The sequence below is a fragment of the Thunnus thynnus genome, chromosome 12, assembly GCF_963924715.1.
Source record: "Thunnus thynnus chromosome 12, fThuThy2.1, whole genome shotgun sequence".
NCBI classification, from domain to species: Eukaryota; Metazoa; Chordata; class Actinopteri; order Scombriformes; family Scombridae; genus Thunnus; species Thunnus thynnus.
This window is the reverse complement of record NC_089528.1, coordinates 25,164,994-25,184,594: the sequence shown is the minus strand read 5'-3', so window position 1 is coordinate 25,184,594 and position 19,601 is coordinate 25,164,994. Positions and strand designations below refer to the sequence as shown.

At 37.7% G+C, this 19,601-nt stretch overlaps 2 protein-coding genes and 1 pseudogene across 4 annotated transcripts in view; 2 read left to right on the top strand and 1 right to left on the bottom strand.

Moving 5' to 3' along the window:
- Nucleotides 1–19,601, top strand: part of LOC137194558 (CD48 antigen-like) — an 83,819-nt gene that overhangs the window by 14,723 nt on the left and 49,495 nt on the right. The gene's annotated exons all lie outside the window — the stretch shown is intronic.
- Nucleotides 1–19,601, top strand: part of LOC137194557 (T-lymphocyte surface antigen Ly-9-like) — a 58,675-nt pseudogene that overhangs the window by 4,916 nt on the left and 34,158 nt on the right.
- Nucleotides 5,494–19,601, bottom strand: part of LOC137194556 (carcinoembryonic antigen-related cell adhesion molecule 1-like) — a 55,115-nt gene continuing 41,007 nt past the window's right edge. For 2 of the 3 annotated variants that reach the window (XM_067606549.1, XM_067606548.1), the window contains exons 5-9: nucleotides 9,663–9,971; nucleotides 9,299–9,583; nucleotides 8,846–8,947; nucleotides 8,003–8,055; nucleotides 5,494–7,476 (exon numbers count right to left, since the gene is read on the bottom strand). In XM_067606549.1, coding sequence (XP_067462650.1) covers nucleotides 7,312–7,476; nucleotides 8,003–8,055; nucleotides 8,846–8,947; nucleotides 9,299–9,583; nucleotides 9,663–9,971 — 914 coding nt within the window. In that variant the 3' untranslated portion in view covers nucleotides 5,494–7,311. The remainder of the gene's footprint in view (nucleotides 7,477–8,002; nucleotides 8,056–8,845; nucleotides 8,948–9,298; nucleotides 9,584–9,662; nucleotides 9,972–19,601) is intronic. The other variant, XM_067606550.1, reaches the window with a different exon arrangement.

Genomic DNA, 19,601 nt, shown 5'->3' with positions numbered 1-19,601 from the left:
TAAGAGGTCTTAAATACACTGTGGCGCAATGAGAAAGGAAGTGGTTATATTGCATGTGCAGTGAGCTACCTAAACAAGTGTGTTAAAGTGAATCAAACTAACTAAACTAATACAACAAATACACAGTATAAACTTTTATGTGACTTTTGTCCCAATGGACCACAGATGAAAATAATCCATCAGCTAACTCTGATGCAACATACAAAACCTTTTTACTTTAAATATAGTGCTATTAATTATTCAAACTTGCAAAGATGCCTACAGGATCTATTGAAATATATAATAGTATTCTTGTTTAGCATTATCTTTATCATGTTTAACTTCTTATTTGACAAAGAGTTGAATGATTTCAATAATGACAGTCTTTATCAGCAGATCTCAAACAGTAAAACAGAGCTTAGAGAGGAAGTTTGAATAGAGAAGTGGCAGCATAGAGAAGCACACAGGAAAAACACACCTGTGACACAAATACTCTGCACTCTGAAGTCAGGGCAGCCAGAGACTATGATGTTTATCTTTGTGATACTGGGACTTCTGTCTTGCAAAGAAGTAGCAGGTAGGACAAACATATTACATTTTAATTTTATTACAGATACAGCAATGATACCTGAGCAGACTTTGTAAGGGTGATTGATGCACTGAGCATTGTGGACAAAACTGAAAAGCTGGAATCATCTGTAATGAAAGTCCTGCGAGGTACTACAGTGTTGAGCTCATGATTAGGAACTAACATGCAGTTTTAAAGGTTTTTATCAAAGCAGCAGGAAAGAAAGTGATACTGTAGCTTGATTAAAGGGTATCCCCCTTTAGTAGTTGGTAGGCAAAAAATGAATTGTGATCATTTACGGTTTTGGGTTTTTAGGGTTTTGTCCTTTTTTGAGCATCTGAGGTAATAGTAATAATAATAATTGTTATTATTAATTATTAATTAATTAATAATATGAAGAATAATATGTTGTATGTTATGTGTTGTGGGCATTTTGATCTGAGAAACTGTAGTCAGACTGATCTCTTTTTAGACATCAGGTGGCTGCATGATGATTATGGTCACAATGTAGCAGCAGCACATGGAAGAGGAAGTATCTGTATTTTGTGAGGGGGGAGTATGTGTGTGTTGTTGATATTTAGTTAGTATTGATTCTGCTCCAGAAGGTTCAAGTGTCAATACTTTTAATGAACAGTCCATCACTTTATTAAACCTGAAATTCAAATAAATAAATAAATTCAAAAAAACTTAAATGCACCGACAGACAACATAAGGTTCAAATCAGAAGCTCCTAGGAGGACAACCAAACTCGAAATCACAAACCACAATGAAAAAGCAGCAGCACACGGAAGAGGAAGTATCTATATTTTGTGAAGGGGGAGTATGTATGTACTGTTGACATTTAGTTAGTTCTGATATTTTAAATGAACAGTCCCTCCCTTTATCTTCTCAAATTCAAATGTGTAATTAGTTATGATGAGTTTACCTCAAATGATGTTTCTGTGTATAATGATGCAGACAAAAAACCCTTAAATACATTGACAGACAACATAAGGTTCAAATTAGAGGCTCCTCGTTCAGGGGACAGCCCTACTCAAAATCACACACAACAACAACAAAAAAACAATGCAAAATATATTAAATAAATATAACAAATAACATAATATTATAAAATCTAATAAATATAATAAATATAAAGTAAAAACAGATCAAGTAACATATGTAATTGCAAAATTTCATTGCACTCATAAAACTGCTATGAATCAACCAAGATTAATCATTATATTGACAGTCCATTAATCTAAATGAGACTGTGCCATTATTTGTCTTAAATCATAAAGATCATAAAAACGATTAGTAGCTGAGATAGTGGTGACTGAAAAAACATACAAGTGATTTTGATTTCTGTTCTTTTTACAGGGTCCAGTGATGTGACAACTGTGTTTGTGCAGAAAGGGAAGGATTTACATCTGGATGTTAAGAAACCTGTTGTTCTAGGAAACAAAACTGAATTTAGGTGGACAGTCAACAAAACTCAAAATGTAGTAAGATTATTTCCTGATAATGAAATAAGAATAAGTAGCAGTTATGGAGAAAGGGCTGAGGTTTCTCTACAAAATCACTCTTTGCTGTTGAAGAATGTGCAACAAAATGACAGTGGAGATTACACTGCACTCATAACCGGGGACGAAGACCAATGTCTAGCTGAATACAAGGTCATAATTCAAGGTAGGTTTCTTTAGATTCCAAATGTTGATACACAGTAGTACCCTGTTTTATAACCCTTCACATCTGTTTTTTCCCCTAGATCCAGTGTCTCCAGTCCAACTGTCAGTGGACTCTGTGTCTGACAGCAGAGTCCTGTAACCTCACTGTGAGCTGCAGTACAGAGCGCTCTCACATCAACAGCACTTTTGGATGTGACACCCAAACCTGCTATCAGGAGGGAGGAGAGCAATCAGAGGTCACATCCTCTGATTCTTCTCTCCATGTCTACCTGTTGAATGACTCCATCATCTGTAACCATAGCAACCAGGTCAGCTGGACCAAAGACTTGAAGAAGATTCAGACTCTCTGCCCTCTAAATACTGGTGAGACATAAAGACAATGTGTTGGGTCTCATGGATGAAATCAAATCAAAATGTGAATAGAGTTATTTAACTGGAATTTAAAAGTAAACTTCCGCAACATTTTTATAGACTTCTGGGCACAAAGTTTAAATTACATATTTACAACTTTGCCCTATAGGGATCATACATGGGCTGCACAAAATTATAGGAACATACTGTATTGCGATACAATGCATGTCAATACAAATACCCTGCAAAAATATTTCACTTTTGAAGGTTAGAATGCTCAATTCTTGTGTTGTGTGCATTTAACTTGCACATCATAAAGTCTTAATGACATTTGCATGGGACCTATTTTGTTTTTTATTTTTTATGGCAAATATTCTCTTTTAAGTGTCTTTCTGTCTGTGTTAGTGACAGTCTACTGTTGTTGTAGTTGTTGCTTCAATGAAGTACAGTATATGTACGACAGACCTTGATTGTTTGAATTAGAACAAAATTAAACACAAAAAGCAAAAATAAAGAATCAATCAACACAGTTCATTAAATACTATGATTGTGCTGCCATAAAACTCAACTGTACTTTACATTTATTTTCAAATGTATAAATTAGAATACTTACTGTAAAACAACAACATATTTTGTAAGATAAAATTATGCGGACAGGATTTGGGGTAATTTGTTACATCCAGTATGTTGTATGTTGTGCCGTATTGTCAGTGCTGTAATGAAATAACAGTTTTGTTATATTGCAGGTTCAGAGAGTCTCTCTGCTGGTATCCCTGTGTGTCTGGTGAAGACAGTCGTGTTTTCTGTCGGTCTGGTCATCATGGTGTCTGCCGTCATCAGTGTCCACCTGATGGAGAAGCTCAAGAAGCAATAATGAAGAGACAAATCTACACCAACCAATCTGTCATGCACATTGTCATGTGGAATATTTTCAAATTGATACATGAGCAGAATATCATTAATTATACAAATCCATCATACATGTTTTCATTTCCTCATTCTGATTAGGACTTTGGGCTTGATTGATTTCCTAGAAATAAATCAAACAACCGTGTTAGAAAAATGTTTTCCATTTTTACATACTCAGTACAGTATATATTCAAACCTGCTGTTTGGACAGGCCGGTCGTGGCAGGTTCAGTAGGAGCAAGCAGCAGCACCAGTACAGCAGACTGGGTGAGGCAGCTGTTATAGTAGAGATGGAGGTCATTTAGATAGACTGCTAAGTCATTAGGATAAAGTGTTTGGTGTGCGTGGTTATAGGCTGACCAGTGCATTAGGAAGGCTGCATTTCTGTTCCACTTTAACACACACACACAGCTCCCACTTGATCTCCTAATTTTGTTTGTTTGATTTGTCATTTCTTTCAGCATCCAAACTTCCTGCATTATTTTTCACTCACCCATGTACTTACATCTCACATCTATGTATTTGTTTTTGTAAATAGTTTCATTTAATAAATAGTTTATTTTGTTGACCTACAACCTTTTGTGTCCTTCTTTGTCTGAACCGTGAGCCAGTCCATGATAGTAACTACCCTGCCCTGTCGATATATTGTAAATCATGCATTCTGCCACAGCTGTGGATTCCCATCTAAATACAGCAGCATTTAGTGCATTGCTGATTATTTAAGTCCAACTGAAATTAGAAAACGTTCATTTCATTGGTTTAAAAAATGTAAAAATAATTGTCATATTTTGTCTGTCTGGTCCATAATTTCTGTGAACCTAAACCTGCAAACCACACTGATATAAGATCTTATTAAAAACAACTGAAATCAAATGTCAATGCACTAAAGATACACAGTTCCGAAGACTGAAGGAAACTCAAAAACTTTTTGGTCAAAGCAGAAGCAGATTTGGCAGCACTGACTAACGCAATAATTCTGTCCCTCAGAAAAGGAAGAAGGTTACATGAGACCAGGTCAGGTTTTTTAAACCATCTGACCTGAGTGTTTGGAAACAAACTAAACTCTTTTCTCATGTGAGCTGCATTTTGACACGTTTTATGTCACGTATCATTGGTGCGATTCAGAGTGCTCGAAAGATGACGTCAAACGATGAGGCCTTTACAGGCTCCATTTTCTTTACCGCAAAATGTCGGCTTTCTGTTCGAACATTTACTGATGTCCACACCACTGGTATCTTTCATCTTGCAGCCTGAAAATGTAAGAGGTCTTAAATACACTGTGGCGCAATGAGAAAGGAAGTGGTTATATTGCATGTGCAGTGAGCTACCTAAACAAGTGTGTTAAAGTGACTCAAACTAACTAAACTAATACAACAAATACACAGTATAAACTTTTAAATGACTTTAAAGTGTGTTCTTAAAATGGCATCACCTCCTTCTACCTCATTGAAAAATCCAGAATTTATGAGCAACATTTATGGAAACAAATAAAAATGGTTTAGCAAAAATGTGATTATTATTATTATTGTTGTTGGTGGTGGTGGTGTTTGGTGTTTATTTGTTTATTATGTTCTGCAGAGGAGGTTAAAAGTAATATGTTGTGTGTTTGACAAAGAATATATGTCAGTTACGTTCAAAGAACAGGATACAGCATTGTAGGCCAGAAGAAAGAAACACTAAAGAAAAACAAATATCCATCATTTCTGGCTACGACAAGCTGGATTGACTTCATCATTTTGAGGTCAAATGCTATGAAAATAAATGAACATAAATGTGATTATGTGTCTCTGTTGTTATTACAGTGTCTGGTGCTGTGACTCCTGTGTTTGTGAAGAAAGGAAATGATGTACTTCTGGAAGTCAAGAAATCTGATGTACTGACTGAGGAGACAGATTTTTTTGGAAGTTCAATAACACTTATTCTGTAGTTAAATTATCTCATGATGATGATGAACCATTTATCTTTGATGACTACTCAGGAAGGGCTGAGTTGTCTGATCAAAATGGCTCTTTGCTATTAAAGAATCTACAACAGGCTGACAGTGGACGTTATGTTGCACTAGTGACTGGTGCAAGAGACCGAATCATAGCTGAATACAAGGTCAAAGTCCAAAGTAAGGTTCTTATCATTTTATCATTGTAATTTTGAAATGTTGACATAATAGTACTCTGATTTCCAAAACCCTTCACATAAATGTTTTTTTCCAGATTCAGTGTCTCCAGTTAAGCTGTCAGTGGACTTTGTCTCTAACAGCATGACTCCTGTAACCTCAAACATTTTTTATTACAAGAACCAGAAAACTAAACTCTCATGTCATATTGTGTATTTTTGTGAATCACTTAGGGCCTTGTATTGTAAATGATCATATAACATGAAGTTTTTTCCCCACTCAAATATTGTGGGAGAGATTTCTTTCAAGAATGATACACTGAACATACACAACAAATGCAGATGAAGAAGAAAGAAAAACAAGAACACTTAATCTTGTTGGCTGAATGATAATCCATGTTAAAATTTATTATTTTTTCCATTCATCCATTATCATTATCCACTTATCATGATCAGGGTCTTGGGGCCTCTGGAGGTAATTGCTACCATTGGGTGAGATCCTGAACAGGTTTGTTACAGAGCTGACGCATATATACAGACAACTGTTCACACATTCATTTAAAGCCAACAGCAATTTAGAGTCCCTAATTCACCTAACCTGCATGTGAGGGAGAAAACTGCCAACCTGGACAAGAAGCCTTACTTAAAAATACATTAAATAAGTCAAAAGAATAGCTTGGCTTTTTGGGAAACATTCGTTTTCTTGCCAAGAGTTAAATGAAAATATGTCTGTGCCTCAAATATGAAGCTCCAGCAGGGGGTCAATTAGCTTAGCTTAGCACAAAGACTGGAAACAGCTAGCTTTACTATTTACAAAGTTAAAAATATATACATAACCTCTAAAGCATACTACTTAAAATGTTTGTTTAGTTCATACAAAAACAAAAATGTAAAAATCTCTATTTGTTATTTTTCTTTTCCAGATAACTGGATGGCAAAAATTTACTTTGCTGCAGGGGACTGCTGTCCGCTTCCCGTTTCCAACTGTCAGTGTCATGTTTCCAGCTGGGACATTTAAAAAAAAAACCATAACAACTATTGTTGTGGTGTTTACTGTTGTCATGATGACGAAGGTTGTGTAACTTTAAGGAATTAGAAACCATGTTTCAAGTGATCATTTTATCCCAAACTATGATTTTTCCCTAACCCTAACCAAGCTGTTTTTGTGCCTAAACCTAACCAGACCTTAACCACAGCGTTGTCACACCATAAAACATCAATATTTTTTTTAACAGTAATTTGGTTTTGGTAACGGTTTTTGAAAGCGGCGTATTACACTCCCATAGGTCATTCTGAAAATGGATCGTTCTGGAGTGCAGGTACAATCCACCTATGTGGTTGTTTAGTTATGAGGATGTGTTGGAAATAACTTAAAATGGAGGAAAAGCGGATCGTCATGGTCTCTGGTTTCTCTGCTACCTTTATACTACACTGTATTCAATGAGCTACTGGGACTGTTAAAAGAAGGACAATGTGTGGAAACAAAACGCTGGTCCATTAGTACAGCAGCTGGGTCAGAAAACAACTGTGCAGTTGAAGCAGAGCATGTAAATTACGTTCTCTATACAACACAAACACAAAGAACTACAGATTCATATGAGGTCAGAGAGTGACTACGACTTTGCATTCATGTGTGTGAACACACCATTAGCATCCATCCTGTACATGCCATGATTTAGTCCTGTGAATGTATCTTATCGGTGTTTTTCAGTTCTGGGTGGTGGTTGGACTATTGAGCAAAGTTAATCTGAGAATAAATGGTCTCTGGCAGGGTGATGTTATTACTCTCAGTGGATCTTGTGGGTCTAGTTGAAATTCCTACTGTAGAATAGGTGGTGCATCCTGAAGCACCTTCTGTGGCATTCTGATTCAGAGGTTGGGCTGCCTCGATGCCCTAGAAATAAATCAAACGACCGTGTTAGAAAAATGTTTTCCATTTTTACTTTGCTTCACATACTCAGTACAGTATATAATTCAAACCTGCTGCTCAATGAGAACTCAAACAGCAGGTTTGGACTGGTGGGTCGTGGTACATCTGGAAATAATTCAGTTCACAGCAAAACATTTAAACACAAGAAAGCAGCACAAACAGTGCTGTCTTCAGTGACATCTGCATGTGGCAGGTTCAGTGGGAGCAAGCAGCAGCACCAGTACAGCAGACTGGGTGAAGCAGTTGTTATAGCAGAGATGGAGGTCGTTTAGATAGACTGGTTGCGTGGTTATAGGCTGACCAGTGCATTAGGAAGGCTGCATTTCTGTTCCACTTGAACATACACAAGGTTTATGATTTTTTAAAATATTTCAACTGTTTCTGAAAATCAGGTCTTAACTGTTAAATTATTCACAATGTGAAATTCTGTTCCTCAGTTTGACAAGCAAAGTTGGAAGAGTTATGAAAAAAACAACACTGTGGCACTTACCTGAGGAACAGCGTATATTGTATTTTCGCAGGGCTTTCTTCTTTTCTGTTGGTCTGTCATAAAAAACATTGTTGATTTGCTTAATAATAATAATAATAATAATGATGATCATCATCATCATCATCATAATAATAATAAAGGCTATCATGATTAAGGTTAGCAAAGATTAATTCAGAAAGCAAAATAACTTGTAAAATTCAAGATGGACAGATTTTGACAAAAAAAATAAAACTGTTAATGCTTATTGAGCTCAAATACAAAGTATGATGTTTATTTTGTTCTGAAGTTCACTGTAGTGGGAGGGACTTGTGTCTTTTAGGTCATTTTTTTGTAGCAGTTTGGACAAAACTTGATTTGCATTTGCACAACAGAAATAAATGAGAAACATGCAGGTGATGTTTTTGATAATCTTATTTAATTTAGTTTAAACTTTGCTCCTTTTGTTACAAGCTTCACCATTATTGTTACTGGTTGATAAATATTCAGTCGATTTATATATAGGGTAGAGGAGTTGTTTGTAAAGATGACAGAAAAGGTTTGGGAACCACCCAATGGCACATTTTTGGTATTTACAAAAAGACCCTTAGACTAAAAAACTTTTAGTTTTTTGCTCTAAAGAGAACTCAAGAAACCTCTTTTACCAAGCAGGTCTATGTTTCCAAAGCAAAATATACATATTTTAATTTCAGTTGGACTTTAATCATTTGTTTTTTTTATTCATACATAAGAGGTTTGTGGGTGTGGTAGATATTCTCTGCTACAATACTAGAATTCAAATATAAACAGCAATGAAGATTTTAATTACATTATTACTCCTGTGCTGAAATTTACATTGGGACTTACTCTTGATTCCTTTGAAAAGTCCAAAGCAAATACAAAAGATGACGACCAAACAGCTGACTATGATCCCGATCCAGCTGCCTATTGTTAGGCTCCCATTAGGAACTGTAAATAAACAAAGCACAAAACAAAACAAAAAAAGATCAGAAATGTTGACATAATTCAAGACTGCAGTTTTAATTTCATAATAATTTCTGGGAGGCAGAACAGAAATAATCTCTCTGTCTGAGTTAAACCTCAAAGACTTTTGGACCACCAACCCTCTAAAAGTCAATGGATTCATTAAATAACTTTTTAGCTACAAATATTTTTCTGAACAGTAAGAAAATGTTAATATGTTGACCCCCACAGTATTTGATAATAAATCTTTATGGATGAAGGTGATTTGCACTGCATGACAAGCAGTGTGTGTAAACTGTCTTATTGTCAGTTAGCTGTTATGTCTTTCAGTCTCACCAGTATTTAGAGGGCAGAAATCCTTAATCTCCCACAAGTCTTTGGTCCAGCTGACCTGGTTGCTATGGTTACAGATGATGTAGTCATTCAAAAAGTAGATATGTAGAGTAGAACCAGAGGTTGTGACCTTTGATTGCTCTCCTCCCTCCTGATAGCAGGTTTGGTTGTCACATCCAAAAGTGCTGCTGATGTTAGAGCGCTCTGTACTGCAGCTCACAGTGAGGTTACAGGACTCTGTGCTGTTAGACACAGAGTCCACTGACAGCTGGACTGGAGACACTGGATCTAGGGGGGAAAATAGATGTGAAGGGTTATAAAACAGGGTACTACTGTGTATCAACATTTGGAATCTAAAGAAACCTACCTTGAATTATGACCTTGTATTCAGCTAGATGTTGGTCTTCGTCCCCGGTTATGTGTGCAGTGTAATCTCCACTGTCGCTTTGTTGCACATTCTTCAACAGCAAAGAGTGACTTTGTAGAGAAACCTCAGCCCTTCCTTCATAACCTGGAATTATTCTTGTTACGTTATCAGGAGATAATCTTACTATATTGTGAGTGTTGTTGACTGTCCACTTAAATTCAGCTTGGTTTCCTAGAACAACAGGTTTCTTAACATCCAGATGTAAATCCTTCCCTTTCTGCACAAACACAGTTGTCACATCACTGGACCCTGTAAAAAGAACAGAAATCAAAATCACTTGTATGTTTTTTCAGTCACCACTATTTCATCTACTAATCGTTCTTATGATCTTTATGATTTAAGACAAATAATGGCACAGTCTCATTTAGATTAATGGACTGTCAATGTAATGATAAATCTTGGTCAATTCTAAGCAGTTTTTAGGTGCAATGAAATTTTGCAATTACACATATTACTTGATCTGTTTTTACTTTATATTTATTAGATTTGTTAGATTGTATATTATATTGTTATGTTATTTGTTATATTATATGTATTTAACATATTTTGCATTGTATTTTTGTTGTTGTTGTTGTTGTGTGTGATTTCGAGTAGGGCTGTACCCTGAACGCAATTTGAACCTTTTGTTGTCTGTGAATGTATTTAAAGGTTTTTTGTCTGCATCATATACACAGAAACATTATTTGAGGTGAACTCATCATAACTAATTACACATATTTGAAGTTGAGAAGATAGTGGGAGGGACTGTTCATTTAAAATATCAATACTAACTACATATCAACAGTACATACATACTCCCCCTTCACAAAATACAGATACTTCCTCTTCCGTGTGCTGCTGCTACAGTGTGACTATAATCATCATGCAGCAATCTGCTGTCTAAAAAGAGTTCAGTCTGGCTACAGTTACTCAGACCAAAATCACAATAAGCAATAATTTAGCATAATTTTGTTATAATTGCCACCTGGAAATGAAACTGTTGCCAGTTGAGATATTTGCAATTTGTACAATCTCTGCTATAACACTACAAACAAACACGTGAGTGTTTATCAGGAAAAAGAGTTTTAGAGGTTCAACAAAGAGTGAAAAGACAGAAGCTGCAGTTCTTCCAACAGTGAAGTAGTTTTATGACAAGCTCTTCACTGTAGATTTAAATATAAATAGTAGTCTGTAGTCAACCAAAGAAAATCTTGGTCGACTGAAATCGTACATAATCTTCAACTAATCGATTAGTCTTGTGGGGGGGTAGTAACGGGACAGAGTGCACAGTGAACTCAGCACACAGCACACAGCCACACATTTCCCTGTTCTCTATTTCGCGTCTTCAGGTTAGGCTAATCCATTGTTGCTAACCCCCTTCACTTTTCCAGCGCTTGGGGAAACAACGGACGTGACTTTTTAGCATTTATTAACTGACACACTGTAGTCTGTGCTGTACATTTACTGCCAGACTGACAACTTACTACAAACCTTTTCCTCTGCTCCGCTCGCATCCACCGTCACTTCTCTGCCGCTCACTTTTTCCCACTCGCTACGCAAACAAGCAAGCAATGCCCTATTCCTAAACGCTACCAACAGTTTCCTTGGTAACGACAAAGACGTAGAGTCACGTACCAAACAGCGCTGTACAGAGGCTCCCAAACGCTGTTGATTTCCGAATGAATGGATATTTGGCGTCATTTTTGGCATTAACAATATTTTTTAGGCCTGGCGGGGGTTCTTGTTGTGATAATTAAGGGAGAAACACTGATTCAGTAAATGTTCAGTACGTTCAGTAGACGTTGAGTACAGTAAGCTTAGACCCAGCAGTCTCCATTAGGTTGGGCGAGTTCAAAGTTGTGAAAAGAACGGGGGTGTTTTGAATACACCCCCGTTTTCACAGGTTATTTGTTAGTCTGTCCCTCCCGCTGCAGGAAATAATGGATTAATCCTGGAAAACTATTGATGTAGCACTTTTTTCCTTATGAAAGTAACACGGAGCTTATTCGACCAATGAGAATTTAGTCAGACGAGAGCATATCGACCAACTAATCGACCTGTCGACCAGCAGACTACAGCCCTAGAAACTTCAGTCAGATTCTCATGTTGCATAAGACAATTTATAGAAAACAATATTACGATAAAAATAAATTAAAAATAAATCAGTCTAACAGTGCAGATATTGACAGGAAATATACTGAATTTTAAAAGCTCCACAGATATTATCTACTGTAACAGTTGAGAGATATACTGAAAGTAAAAGCAGAAAAAAAGAGCACATACCTCCACCATAATACTCTGTTTGTTACTTTAATAACACAAAAAGGTCTTTTTTTTTTAAATCTCTGTCTGGATATATTAGGGTTTTGTACAAGAATGAATAATAAAAATTCTAGTTTAATGTATTGTATTCTAATCTCTTGTACCGAAGAATATATAATAATCATTAATTATTCTAATTTTTCTCATTCACATCAACCATAAAGTTAACAAACCCCTATTTTTGAACCATTAATAGGGATGAAGTAACAAATGACACCATCTAAAAAAGACACATTTTATAGTATATTATGTCAATAATGTCTAATTCAAAAACAAGTTCCAATAGTGCCTCACTACAACAACCAGACTTTGAAAACAAAGTCAACCAACAACAGAAAAATGTTTTACCTTGTGTTTCCCATGAGTGCAGCACACAAACAGCAAAGAGAAGTACGACAATAGGCATTGTGCATATGAGCCACAAGAAGAAGTGGTAACACTATCTGTGAACCATGCTTAGTGGTAACTTGTCTTCCCGGAAGTCTGTACAATCTACAGATCTCACTGAGCAGTTTTTATTGAAACTGTTGCTGCTGAAGAAATAGTAGTTTTTCACATGTAATTTTAGGAATATTTGATCATCACAAATAAAATCACTATGAGTCAGAGATGTGCTGCCTTCCAGCCACACTTGTCATGAAAACCTAAAAGAATACACTATCAAAAAACTGAAATAAAATATGGCTTCTAATCTCATAATCAAGTTTATTAAGTCATTTTTTAGAGAGAATGGTCTCGTTTGAAAACATGTTTTCAATAGATCTCTCTATCTGCACTTTAGACAGTGTTAACATCCTTGAGCTTAATGTTAATTATAGAACCGTTAAAAACACATGTTCCGTATAATTTCCAACATATTCATATCCATCATCTGTCATGTCTAACATTTCCATCAGAACAAAATAATTATCAGTGACTTACAACATCACTTTCAGTTCCTATTCTCGCCTCTCAACACTCACTTCTGGTGTGGTCATCTTACAACTCATTTTCCGCTGTAGACTATTTACTCTTCATGTCCTTGACGTCTAGACTGAAGATTAAAAGGGGCTTTGATAAAATGTTTATTTTTAATTTGACAATGTTAGTAACTCAAAAATCACATAAAAGTACAGATGTTTCCCACCTCAACAGTTAAAGGAGAGACTCTTCAGTGTTTAACATGTGCAACTTAAAATAACCATGTTGGCATTTACACTTAGACGTAAATGCCAACCTGAGATGTGCTGCCAAGATAAAAAAGCCAGAGTGTGGTCAGGCATGTCTTCATGATGACAATTAAGAGGCTAAAGAAAAGAGACAGGTCTTTAGAGGGGTTTAAAAATATCAATAGAGGGGGAAGATCTAATTGTTAGTGGCAAATTCTTTACAGTAATAATAACAATATGTTGTATGTTATATGTTGTGGGCATTTTGGTCTGAGAAACTGTAGCCAGACTTATCTCTTTTTAGACAGCAGGTGGCTGCATGATCATTATAGTCACATTGTAGCAGTACAAGGAAGAGGAAGCAACTGTATTTTGTGAGGGGGGAATATGTATGTACTGTTGATATTTAGTTAGTATTGATTCTGCTCCTATAAGTACGGACACTTTCCAGAAGGCATGAGTGTCAATACTTCTAATGAACAGTCTATCACAGTCTATTTATCTTCTCAAATTCAAATATCTGTAATTACTTATGATGAGTTCAACTCAAATATTTTTCATGTGAACACGATTATAACTGCTCCCAAAGGTTTTTCTTCTGGTAGATAAGCCACGCTGTGACTGATGTTTGACCAGTATTTATTTTCTTCTTTTAACCAGAAACATCTTCTTTTTAACCAGCAAACACTGTGAAAAACTAAAATGAAATACATATTACAAACACAAAGATATTATTAATACAAATTAAATGTACAAACACATACCGTGTGTGTCTTCTGACCAGAAATTTAGGAGTTATAACAGTCTCTCAATGTCGCACTGGTACTCTTCATTGGCAAACTCCTAATTCCTTGTGTAGCTTCTGATAGTAGCCTCTTGTGCCAGGACAGAGCTCATCATGCTTCTGACTGCCTGTATTTGGCGCTCCCACACGACTCCCATATGACTTGCTTCCAGAACACTCATGAGAAAGTCACATTGGTTTCTTGCCAGATAGGTAGAAATCCTTTCTTTGTCTAGTTCCATTAGACCTCTCTCCATCTCATTCTTTGCCCCGACAAAATTTGTACCTTGGTCAGACCTGATCTGTCTCACACCTCCTCTAATCGCTATAAAGCACCTCAAAGCATTTAAAAAGGCATCAGTAGTGAGATCCTCCTACATTTCAATGTAGATGGCTCTGGAGCTTAAACATGTGAATAACAGACCGTATCTTTTGAATTCTTTCCAACCTTGTTTTGTGTAGAAGGGGCCGAAACAGTCAACTCTGGTGTATGAGAATGGGGGCGAGGGAGCTACTCGGTCAACAGGCAGGTCTGCCATACGTTGTTCTTTGGTGGGTCCACGCACTTTTCTGCAAGTGACACAACATTTGATATGCTTGGCCACTACCTTGCTGGCACCTATTGTCGAATATCCGCTGGCCCTGAGTTCATTCAACGTTTGCCCTCGGCCTTGGTGCTGAGTTTTCTTGTGACAGTTGTCAAGTATTAGTTGTGTCACCATGCCTTCCTTAGGAAGGATCACTGGATGTTTCAACTCAGATGATGCGGAGGACTTCCTAAACCGCCCTCCAACCCTGAGCAGTCCATTTACAAGGAAAGGATCAAGTTGGTACATCTTGTGAGTTTTTGGTAGATTAGCAGATTTCTGACTGAACCATTTCACTCTTCTTCAAATGCTTCCTTTTGTGCTGCCTTGATGAGTGCAAGGGCAGCCAACGTTCTCAGGTACAAAGCATCTTGGTATTTGAATTTTCTGAAGATTCTCCAAGTCTTTGAGCCTGCTTCCCACTTTGGCTTTAGCTCAGGGGGGAGAGGTTCATCCCAGCCAACACCCCACTTACACATCCCTTGGAGAACTCTTTTTCCAATCAAAATGTAGGGAGAAAGAAATCCTAACGAATACACACTTGCAACTGTTGATAGGATTCCTCACTGTGTGGCTGCCTTTTCTTTGAGGATGACATTGAATGAGAACACATCAGTTTCTACGTTCCACTTCACTCCCAATACACTCTGCATTGGAGCCTCATTGTAGTTGAGGTCCACTTCCTTCTTTACACTGGCACGTTCAGTCTCTGGAATCGTGTCCCAGACTTCCCTGTTGTTGGACATAAATTTGTGTAGATGTAGTTTTCCCTTAGCACAGATTTTTTGTGCTTCATTTATCAGTTGTTTGGCCTTTTCGACTGAATCAATGCTGATGAGCCCATCATCCACATAGAAATTTCTTCGAATGAAGCTTGCTGCCAATGGGTAGTCCCTTTCATGTTCACTGGCAAGGTGTTTCATGCCATAATTAGCACATCTCGGAGATGATGCTGCTCCGAAAATATGCACTCTCATTCGATATTCCTTGGGCTCCCTTTCTGTGTTCCCATTTTCCCACCACAGGAACCTCTGGAAATCCCAATCTTCTTGGCTAACATGGAAGTGGTGGAACATTTTCTCCACATCGCAAATAATTGTGATTTCACACTCACGGAACCTACACAGCACCCCAGTCAGAGCATTAGTTAAATCAGGACCTGTGAGTAGGTGATCATTCAGAGAGGTGCCTTCAAATCGGGCAGAGCAGTCAAAGACTACTCTAATTTTTTCTGGCTTCCTAGGATGGTATACCCCGTGGTGTGGGATGTACCATGTATTACCCTCTTTCAGTGTAGCATCTGCTTCTTCTGCATCACCATCCTTAAAGACACGTCCATGAACTTCACATAATCCTGCTTGTACTTGGGACTTTTCTCCAGTTTTCTTTTTAAATGCTTCAATCAGACTATAGCAAGTTGCTTATTGTCTGGAAGCTGAGGATGCTCTCTGAAAGGCAAGGGCATTTCCAGATGTCCTTCTTTATTATGCTGAATTTTCTCATTCAGAGTTGTAAAAATTGAATGTCCTCTTGGGATATATTTCTTTCCTTAGGGTTTGTATCCCGAAAATCTGTTTCCAGTGCCTTGATCACAGAAGCAGGTGTGATAGATGGTAGCTCCTTTACAGAGATGCGATGGCAGACCCCTGTCACGTCCGCTGAACTAGTCCAAGTTTTCATGGATCTCACTATACTCCAACCTAAATCAGTCTTGACTGCATATGAATTGTATTCTTTCCCTGATATCACTTGTATTGGTTTCAGGGCCCTTGCGCAGTCATAGCCAATCAGGAGTCCTGCAGGACAGTTCAATAGATCTGGCATCTCTCCTGCTATGCTGAGAAAGTGGGTCCAATCCTTTGCTGTTTCACGAGTGGGAATACTATTCTGCTCCAGTGGGATGTATTCTCAAGTGTATGTGGGTGGCAGCTCAATGTACCCTTGTGAATGGTACCCTCTCACTTAGTCCATCCACTCTTTGGCAATGCACTATTGAACCCCTGTCTGTCATTGTTGACAACTTCAATTTAACAGGTTCTTTGTCTGCTTGAATTTTTTCACAAACATCTTTGTCAATAAATGTATTACTGCTCTGTGTGTCTAGTAGTGCATACACCAAGGTTTCTGGGCTGTTTTTTTGTGGCACAAGAGAGCCACACTGGAACAATCAAGTGTGATCACTGTTGTCCACTCTCACACTGCATGCAACAGTGGAAGCACTTTCCTTTTGTGGTGACGTTTCAGGCCCTTCTCCTTGCGGATGTTCTTCATGAAGTGGAGATGGGTGGCTCCGCCTGCAAATATTGCATATGACCCTCTGTCTACAGTTTCTGAAGATATGGCCAACTCTGAGGCAGCCACAGCACATCTTATTGTCAATGACAATTTTTTTCCATTCCTCCAGAGGCATCGCTGCAAACTTTTCACATTTATATGTGAAGTGATGTTGTTGACAGCAGATACATTCTATATGCCTTTTATCCTGGGTAGGAGAAGGGGTGCTTTGGATACCTTTAACGCCCTTTGATGCACTTAAGGCCTTTGAAGTGGGTTTTGGTTTTTGAGACCCCTTTGTTGATGCCACTAGGACACTGGCTTTGAGACGCTTCTGTTCCTTCACAGGGTTTTCATCTGTGTGCTTTAATGCATAGAGAGAGGAGACTGGATTGCATGCTATGCGTGCCTCTTCTGCCACAAGGTCAGAAAATTCCTTGAAACCTGGATAGGGCTTCCCTTCATCCAGTTCTTTTGTGACATACCGGTTCCATCGGGTTGTTGCCCAGTCATGAAGTTTCAGTAATAATTTTTGATTTTCTTCACAATCATCTAAAACCCTTAGACCTTGAACGTGGGGCATCGCGTTCTTACAGGAGATGAGGAAATCACTAAACTCTCTTAGTTTAAGAGAGTCCTTTGATCCAATCTTTGGCCAGCTACTCAGTTTTCCCCAGAACACTCTTTGAACTATGAAGGGGGTGGCCATAGCGTTTATTTAAGGCATCCCAAGCTTGTGTGTACGCTTCCTTGTCACTTCTGTAAAATGTTCCGTCTAACACACAAAGTGCCCCCCACTTATATTTTTTTTCAAATAGAACAGCCTATGTGCTGGGTCTGTACAGCTTGTTTCAATTAAAGCCTTGAAGCAGGTGCTCCATTCAGTAAATTTAAGTGGGTCTCCTGTAAACACAAATGGCTCTGGTGCTGGAAGTTTAGTCATTGCCAAGGATTCCTTTAATGCTTGAACTAGCGAGGCTTCATTTTCTCTTAGCTCTAGTTTACCTTCTGAGCAGGGATGGAGTGGAGTGCTTTGGGGAACTTGGGCGCATTTACTTACAGAGCAAGAAGGGGCTGATGTGTTTTGGGGAACTTGAGTGCATGGAGCGCTATTATGCTGCATTGGAAGCTGACTTAGAAGCAAAGTGCTTGTTACTACAGCTCCTCCTATTTCAGCATTCAATTTTGATTCCTCTTCAGCATATACATTGTATTCAGCCTCTATGGCTTCAAGGTCCCTTTGATCTTCTAGCCTTCTTAACTTCTCTTGCTGAGCTAGCACCTCCTTCCTCTGGGCAAGAATGTCCTTTTCCCTGTTTATTTCAGCCCGTTTTGATGCCAAACGTGCTGCTGCGTCTGCCTTCCTTGCAGATACATGACTCTCTTACTGACTACTCTGATGAGCTCTAGACACAGTTGAGCCATAAATTGACCTGGCGTCATCTCTCTGGAGTAATTGGAGGAATGATTCTTTCACAGCCACTGCATCAAACCCCTTGGTATCAACTACAGTTATTTCAATAGTAACCAAGGTGCAGCTATCCATTTTCCTTCTTATATCTTGAGATGGCGTGGTCAGTGCATGTAAACTCTCATATTCCTGTTTTAGTTCTGACTCACAATTTTCCACTGATTTGATCATTTCACCTAACTCAGTTTTAGAGCATTCTTCTTTGAGTTTAGATCTAGTGAGTTGAACCCCTGCTTTGAAGTTCACATATGTGAACATAAACTATCTTTCCCTTTTTGTTATCTCATTCCTTTTAAACTCAAGCATTTTTTCTGTAAGGTGTTTCTCCCTCACTGATCGTCTCACCTCTTGTTCAACCTGAGATGGTGGCTCTAGGAGCCCTATCCTGTTTATTTCAAGATTTACATGAATTTCAGCAATGCGTTCTTCAATTTTTTGTCTTTCTGAGTCTTCAATTTCAGTTTCTAGTTTCTGTTCTAATTGTGCCTTCTCATCTTCTAGAGCATTAAGTACACTTCTGATGTACTCTGCTCCATTTGCAAACTACTTGCAAAACCCACACAATTGTAATATTAAACAATGAAAGGCAAACTTACAAAACCATCAGGAAAATACACATCAATTATCAAACAAGCTACACACTTCCATTCAACTTAGAACATTTTCAAAATACAATTTTCAATTTCCCCCTTTTCTTTTCCCTTTTTTTAATTAATTAATTAATTTTTTAATTACTTTGTTTGCAAAAAGTATTAACTAGGAGGAGGGGGAACTATGTTTTCAAACTTAAAGATACAGTCTGACCTGGTATCCCAAAGGTCTTATGACAAAACTGCAATGCCCACAGGCATAACAAATTGCCTCCACTCTGGATCAGGCGATCCTGGTTCATCACTGTAGCGGCTCACTCTCATCAATAGCCACATTTTTCACTATAACTGCCCCCAAAGGTTTTTCTTCTGATAGATAAGCCATGCTCTGACTGATGTTTGACCAGTATTTATTTTCTTCTTTTAACCAGAAACATCTTCTTTTTAACCAGCAAACACTGTGAAAAACTAAAATGAAATACATATTACAAACACAAAGATATTATCAGTACAAAATGAATGTACAAACACAAAGATATTACCAATACAAATTAAATGTACAAACACATACCGTGTGCACCTTCTGACCAGAAATAGTTATTACAGTCTCTCAATGTGGCACTGGTACTCTTCATTGGCCAACTCCTAATTCCGTGTGTAGCTTCTGATAGTAGCTTCTGGCAGTACAAGCATTTCCTCTCACATTAAGCGATCATATGAACAC